This window comes from Oreochromis niloticus, linkage group LG3 (assembly GCF_001858045.2).
Source record: "Oreochromis niloticus isolate F11D_XX linkage group LG3, O_niloticus_UMD_NMBU, whole genome shotgun sequence".
NCBI classification, from domain to species: domain Eukaryota; kingdom Metazoa; phylum Chordata; class Actinopteri; order Cichliformes; family Cichlidae; genus Oreochromis; species Oreochromis niloticus.
The window spans coordinates 29,731,660-29,739,505 of record NC_031967.2 but is presented as its reverse complement, the minus strand read 5'-3'; the positions used below and the strand labels follow the sequence as shown (position 1 = coordinate 29,739,505).

Genomic DNA, 7,846 nt, shown 5'->3' with positions numbered 1-7,846 from the left:
TAGTGTGTGGAAAACAATAGAATCACTTATTTGGAGTTCAGTATTTGCTTTGGCAGATATACATCCATAGACCTTTTCATTTCTTCTTCTTTACATAAACTAGGATATTGAAGCTTTAACAGATGGTGGTATCAGGGAGCCAGTCTGTGTGCTGGCTGCTGATGGTGTTTATTGTCTTTATTTGGGTGTGTTTGTACTGATATGCCAGTACTAATGCAATTACTGTAAATGACCTGAAAAGCATTCCTGCATATCTTTAGCTGGCCATGTGTCACATAGGATGGATTAGAACAATCCAGCTCTGACTGGGAATGATTCATCCCAACAACCATGGGTGTGTTCATCAAGGCATCTGTGACAGAGCTTCTCGAATGAATTACTCTGTTTACAGATTTAAAATTACTACAAACTTAACAATGAAGATTTTACGATTTGTGGCATCTCGCAGCAACATTACTTAACACCCTGGATCATGTCTACAGCAACATACACGGTGCATACAGGGCTGCACACATCCCCACTTTGGACAGTCTGAGTACATCTCTCTGTTCATGTGGCTTACAGACAGAAAACTGAAACAATCGAACCCTGTCATCACACCTGTTAAACTGTGGACCACAGAGTCTGAGAGCATCCTACAGGACTGCCCAAACAGACTGGGATGTGTTTCAAACTGCAGCCACCAGGAATCTGCTCTGTCACTATACAGGACTATGCTGAATATGTGACCGAGTACATCAGCACCTGTGTGACAATATAGTGCCCACCCCACACATCAGAAAGTTCTCCAGTTGACTGGATCAGCAGTCAGGTACGACGCATGCTGCGTACTCGGTCTCGCATTTAGATCAGGCAATGAGACAGAGTACAAAGCTGCGAGGTATGGACTGAGGAAGGCCATTACAGCCAAGAGGCAGTACAGAGAGAAGCTGGATGGCTTCTATTCTTCTGCTGACTCCAGGTGGATGTGGCAAGGCTTGCAGCACATCACAGAGTTTAGGGTCGCCATAGCACCATCAGCTCTGCAGGCAGTCTGCTAGATGACCTCAATGTATTGAGGCAGCAGACCAGATAGCATCCCGGGACGGGTCCTTAAAGCGTGTGCTAACAAGTTGGCTGATGTTCTCACTCCCGTCTTCAACCTCTCCCTCAGCCGGAGTACCGTCCCCACATGCTTCAAGACCACAACCATCATCCCTCTGCCCAAGATAATATAAGATAACATAATAATTTTTGCACATAGGTCATCTTACATATTAAACCAGCATATTAAGCTCATAGCTCTTTTGCACACAAATCTATTTAACACTTCAATTTTGTCTCCATTTATTTATTATACTATTTATTTCATGTTCTAGTCTATTTACATTTTACCGGCATCTGTGTTGGACAGCAGAGAAAGAATTTCATTGCACAGAGAAATGCTTTTCTTTGTACCATGACAATAAACGCTTGAAGCTATTGAATTGAACTGCTTAGTACAGGGACAAAGTTGACAACAGGGTCCAAGACTCTGGCGGGGTGGGGATATGAATTTTCCCACAGGTCACATAGAAGCTGGGACATTGTGGAGGTCTGCACTAATAAGCTTATAGACAGCGGCCTCCACAACAGTCACAGCTCTCATGTGACCCCGTGGGAAAATTCACTCCCCATCCCTGCTCTGGAGACGTGCCATTGACCTCCTTTGGGTTTGTCTTAAACTATATTATTTACATAAGGAATTATATACCTGATCCCTCAAAGCATTGTTTTTATACTCTAATTAGTTTATATTGCTGAATTTAGGCCTGTTTTGTAGCCCATAAATAAATATTATCTGTTGAACCCTTTTCATGTCATCATAAAAGAACGTATGTCCAATGAAAGCCAATAGAAGGTAGATTATTGCTGCACCATTCCCAGCCTGTATTTATTAATTGCTTGGATTTAATCTGTAGTTAAATTGATAACTGCATACAAAAACATTTGCAACAGCGAACAGCAATTAAAATGTAGAGTAAATACTAGGAAAGCTAACAGGGAGAACAAGAAAACCGGTATAACTCGTTAGGAAATTCCTCTGTGGAGGACTTTTACCGTGTCTTACTTTTTAGAGAGACGAGCGGTTTTTGTGGACATTCGTCTGCGTTCATCACGTCTTTCAAGACCGTCTGCCTGCATGACCTAAACAAGTATGATTATTTATACCAACCAGACAGCGTAGAGAATAAGAATACATGAACAAGACATCAGCTGCCTTTTCTTCAAGATAGACTGACTTTGATCCAAATATTGACAGAAATATTTTAAATAGAGGCACAGAAGCATTTCTTTGATTTAAATTTGACTACAAGAAAGTATTGTAGTCAATAATTCAGTCAATGAAAAGTCTGAGATTATCTCCTTCTATTGCCTCTTTCATAGCCCTTTTTTTAAATCTCTTACTGGTAAATCCATTAGATTCATAAAATGTAACAATATGTTATTTATTATTATTATTATTTATAAATATTCTTTAGTCTTCTTGGTTTGCCATTTAGATTTTTTAAAACCTGGATTTATACACCTGCATCTTACAATCTGATCTGAAGAGTTAAATCCCATAGTGTACAGAAGAATTTCAACATGTTGGGTAACAAAATGTTATTTCTCTGTCAGAAACATGGCCTCCACATTGACTGAAGAGCAATTTCAGTGCAGCATCTGTTTGTACAGCTTCAAAACCCTGTCTCTATACCATGTGGGCACAATTTCTGCCTGGAGTGCATCAAACGTTATTGGGATGTGGCGCATAAGTCAGAGTGTCCGCTGTGCAAAGAATCCTTCAGAAGTCGCCCTGAACTCAGGGTGAATTTGGCCTTAAAAGAAATCACTCGAAGATTTCAAAGGTCGGTTGATTGTAACTATACTATAGTGTTTTATTTCAACGTTTAGCACATTTGATTGAAACTAATCAGATGTACATCATCATCTTAAAGCTTGTTAAAGGAATGAAAGGATTCAAACCAGTTCCACCAAAGAGACCCATCATTCCACTACAGCCACACAGGTCTGAAGAAGAGAAGGGGAGCAATAAGATCAAGGTGGGAGAAAGAAGTGGTCAAATATAACGATGCTCATGGATTATTTTGTAAGGAACTCCAGATAATCCAAGATGTAAAACACATGTTTTCAACTCACCTCTGCAGACTCAGATAAAGAAGACCCAAGAGCAGTATCAACAGATGATCCAGACCCGAATCAGAAAGACCGAGGAGATCAAACAGTCAATGGAGCTGAGCAAAGTGAGCATTGCTTTTTAATCATTTACAGACATGAACATTTCTTGGCCTGTTTGCTCTCTAAGAAACAAAACTTCAACTAATTTGTTTGTAGAAGCTCACACCAGAAGAAAAACAGCAGTGTTGCACTGCTTCATGTAGACTGTATTTAAAAGACAGAGGAGACTCCCCTGCTGGTCATTAAAAAAATGCATTAGCTTCACTTTTCAAGCCTGGAATCCACTTTGGCTTTTATTGCAGTTACAGGGCAGACTAATTATAGAAACTCAAAAGCTAAAATCCTTGCATATCTTCTAAAGTCAGGATTACTTCAGGCAAAGTATTTTTCCATCTTTAGTAATTCATATATGACAGTGAGGCTCTGTTTTAAGAGCTCTGTTGATCTTTTATTAGTTGTTTTAGTGATATAATAAACCTTCATCATGTAGACATAAAGAGACATGGAAAAGTAGAGCTGAAGTTGTTGGCAATAGATCAACTGTTATCAGAGGACTGCATGATGAACTCACTGAGATCATCTTCTTTTTGAACTTATGTCTTCTTTTGGGGGAAATGTGTTAAGTTATGGGCATATTATAAGAATCATCATACATAAGCAGTTTTTCCCTAAGTTTAATTTGTTTTGCATTTCATTGAAGACGGGGTAGCAAAGTACAAAGGTGGTGCATTTTAACATATTTCACATATTAATTAAACTCTTTTCATATCTGCAGAGAAATAAAGAAAGAGAGATACAGGCCAGCGTTCAGGCTGCCACAATGATGATAAGTGCCATTGAGAGAAACCAGACTTTGCTCATCAAGGAGATCGAACAGAAGCAGGAGGTGGCTGAGAAGAGAGCAGAGGAGCTTCTCAAGGAGATCAGCCAGAGATCATTGAGCTGCAGAAGAGACGCAGTGAGCTGCACCTCTGGAGCACATTGAGAACCCAGTTCAACTCCAGCAGGTCAGAATCAGTATTATGTTTAATATTTCTGCTCAGCCAAGCAAGTTTAAAGCATCTAAAGCTATTGTAATATGATATGAATACAAACCGGCCTGACTGCTTTCTGTCACTGATGCTGTTTTAGAACTTTTTACGTCTGAACGCTCCGATGTCCGTCAAGCACTGGGCTGACGTCAGAGTCCAGTCGGACAGCTACGTGGGACTGTGAGGAGAACTTTCTCCAAACTGGTCGACATCTGCCAGGAACTGGAGAGGAAACTGTGTGCAGAGGGTCTGTAATACTTATGATGACATAACATTATAGTCTCTGATTTTAGAACACAAGACTTTCTTTGTATCACCGGTTCCTTTGGTTTTATCAAAATCCTGCCACTTTTTGTATTGCATATATATTTATATCATATTTTACACTATAAGTCTGCACATCACTAACTTTAGTGATACATTTAGGGTCCAAAAATAAATCTTGTAACATTCGCTAAAATATAGTGAATATTTTAATTGTTCTACGTTAATGTTTAATGAAACTAAAATGACACAGTTTCTTTTCTGATCTTTTGCAGAGGTAAACAAGATGAATAAATATGCAGGTATGTGTATGGATATGATATTTATATTGTGGTTATGTTATATGGATTACACAAGACTGAAAATTTGTCACCACCATATCTAATAAAGACTGTTACTGATGTCAGTAGAAAGAAAGTGGCTCTACACACTGAATTAAATAATCTTATACATGTACATGATCAGAATACAGATACTCCGTTGCCAAAAAAGGTGACTTCAGTAACAATGCTTCAAAACAACAGGGTTATTTTTTCATATTATTTCTTTAATCCTGAAAAATATGAATAAATCTGAAATAGCAAATCTTTTTGTGTTTTTTTCCTGTTTCTGTCTCCAGTGGATGTAACTCTGGATCCTGCTACTGCTGCTGGCTGGGTGGTCCTGTCCCCGGATAATAAAAGGTGAGCTGCAATTATCAGCTGCGTGATTCCTGACTGTAACACCTTAACAAGAGCTCAGAGTTAAACAAAGTCTTGTCCTGTTCACAGCTGTTGTCTGTGAATTACAGACAACAGCTAATAGATGACAGATATTATGCAGGAACTAAAATGATGGAAACTAGTGGCCCAGAACTCAGGAAGATGCAAAATAATGACAATTATGGCATCAGTAGTTGTTGTGAATGAATGTGATCGTGGCAATCCACAGGTGAGCCTGAGCTCCCAGCAGTGGAGGAACCCGCTACCTGACGACCCCCGCAGGTTCAACTCCTGCGTCGCCGTGCTGGGAAAACAAAGCTTCACATCTGGGAAACGTTACTGGGTGGTTCAGGTAGGATAAAGGATCAAATAAATAACTGCTGTGATCAGTGTGAATATTATCCAAAGTGGAACACAACAGCTTTATTTAGAGTAAGATTTGGATTAAAATACACCAAAGAAAATTACACATGAACACACACACACAACACCTGTGACTAGGACTGTATAATGTATATGATCTAAACAAGCAGGAAAATAAAACTCTTCGCGCCCCCTGGTGGCTACATGATGTTCACTTCTGATTTTATATCTGTTGTGTTTAGTGTCAGTAAAAATTTATTATCATTTAATTAGCAACCTAAAGGAATTAAGCCCTACTCTGCAGTTTAGCATAATTTTTGTCCTTCTTTGTGTTTCAGGTTGGAGAAAAAAGAGACTGGGATCTTGGGGTGGCCCGGGAGTCCATCAACAGGAAGGGCGCCATCACATGTCGCCCTGATAACGGTTACTGGGCGATATGCTGACGTAGCGGTGGTAGCCTGTGCGCCTGCGCTGGGCCCGCCGTCACTCTTCACCTTAAAGAAATTCCTCAGAAAGTCGGTATATTCCTGGACTATGACGAAGGCTCGGTGTCCTTCTACAACACAGAGGCAAAGACTCACATTTATACTTACAGCGGGCTCACTTTCACTGAGCCGCTGTATCCGTACTTTAACCCCTGCATACATGACACCGGGAAGAACACGGCCCAGCTGGTTATCTGCCCGATCGAGGCTGGGATCACTGTAGACACTTCGGCACGTTGAGCGAGAGACTTGGAGGATCCTTGTTAAAACCTCGAGAGCATCCACATTCATTGTTTGGATAAGTTGTAATCTGTAAATGCAAACAAAAGGCACTGGGAGCAGAATGAAAGACCAAGAACAGAAGAAAATATTCTTCTCCCAAGTGTAAAGCGAACACCCTGAATATTGTCCTGGTACAGACTGCAAGCCCAAGCTTAGCTCCTGCAAGGTGTTTGGATATATTTATTTATTTATTCCAGTCAAAAGCTATAAGTTAACCACAAGGTTTGCTATTGTCTCTTAATCTTCCTGATAATATTTATAAAGAGGTTTTTAAAAAGAGCTAAAGACCCAAGCAAGGGTTCATCTGAACCATCCACTTATGTCTACTAAGGTAGGACAAATGTATGTAAATGGGGATAAAACTTCCACTGATAAGTCCACAGTTATCTGACAATGACACATTAGTTATGGTTTAGGAACTATAAGATGCACCTATACACGATCACTGCGGTGGATAGCACTGCATGAATCCTGCCTACATTTTTACACTACTCATTCTTTGGTAATTTATTAATATGGTATAACTTATATTATAGCTCAAGACCTGATTTAAAAGAACTTTATGAATCCAACTTTGTTTGGATCTTTGGTTTAAGATCAGGGACACGTCACATAGTTGCATGGTCTTATGAGTTCAGAGGTGCATGTCTGTTTTTAGTTGGTAGCACATAGATCATAGTACCACAATAGTATATTAACATCAGTATATGTTGTGCATGTAAGACGTTGAGTATATATAATTTCTTGCCATTATTGTAAAAATTTGGATTATTGTGATGTATTTAAGCTGAAATAAATGTGAACCGAATCCCTGAGAGTCTGCTGTGTTCTTTTAACTTTTTATCCCAACACAGAGTTTAGACAAATTCTAAAGTTAGAATTACAAAATGGATCACAGAAAACATATCTATTGTGCGGAGTGCAAAAAACACTTTTTAAGATAAGATAACCTTTATTAGTCCCACACGTGGGAAATTTGTTTTGTTACAGCAGAAAGTGGACAGTGCAAAGTTACATAGCAAAAATTAGAAAAACAGTGGAATAGGATAAGAATAAGATACTGTACACAATAGAATAAAATAAAATACTTTATACAATAGAATACAAATGCTATATACAACTGAGTATAATACAGCGATGCCAGAAAAGAGTATTGCACTTAGTGTTATTGCACATGTGTAGATGTGTGTTTGATCAGTTGACAGCAGATAGAAGGAAAGACCTGCGAAATCTCTCCGTCCCACACCGTGGGTGCCGCAGCCACTGAAGGAGCTGCTCAGTGCTGTCACAGTCTCCTGCATGGGGTGGGAGATGTTGTCCAACAGGGACGACAGCTTAGCCACCATTCTCCTGTCACTCACCACCTCCACTGGGCATCCTAGAACAGAGCTGGCCCTTCTGATCAGCCTGTTCAGTCTCTTCCTGTCCCCGGCAGAGATGCTGCCACCCCAGCAGACCACACCGTAAAAGATGAGGCTGAGGCCACCACAGAGTCATAGAAGGTCTTCAGCAGTGAGTC

General features: G+C 39.9%; 1 protein-coding gene and 2 long non-coding RNA genes across 3 annotated transcripts; all 3 read left to right on the top strand.

The window, feature by feature from the left end:
- The first annotated feature begins 2,971 nt into the window (after positions 1 to 2,971).
- LOC109199704 (uncharacterized) lies at positions 2,972 to 4,126 on the top strand. The gene is made up of 3 exons (XR_002060018.1): positions 2,972 to 3,065; positions 3,171 to 3,266; positions 3,977 to 4,126. It is a non-coding gene; the product is annotated as an uncharacterized LOC109199704 (long non-coding RNA).
- A 280-nt stretch (positions 4,127 to 4,406) lies between these two features.
- LOC109199710 (uncharacterized) lies at positions 4,407 to 5,178 on the top strand. Its single transcript, XR_002060024.1, has 3 exons — positions 4,407 to 4,479; positions 4,772 to 4,798; positions 5,116 to 5,178. It is a non-coding gene; the product is annotated as an uncharacterized LOC109199710 (long non-coding RNA).
- A 28-nt stretch (positions 5,179 to 5,206) lies between these two features.
- On the top strand, positions 5,207 to 7,140 carry LOC109199711 (erythroid membrane-associated protein). Its single transcript, XM_019355031.1, is given in 2 exon segments — positions 5,207 to 5,549; positions 5,899 to 7,140. Coding segments are annotated over 2 exon segments (567 nt in total). The 5' UTR covers positions 5,207 to 5,369; the 3' UTR covers positions 6,286 to 7,140.
- Positions 7,141 to 7,846: the final 706 nt, after the last annotated feature.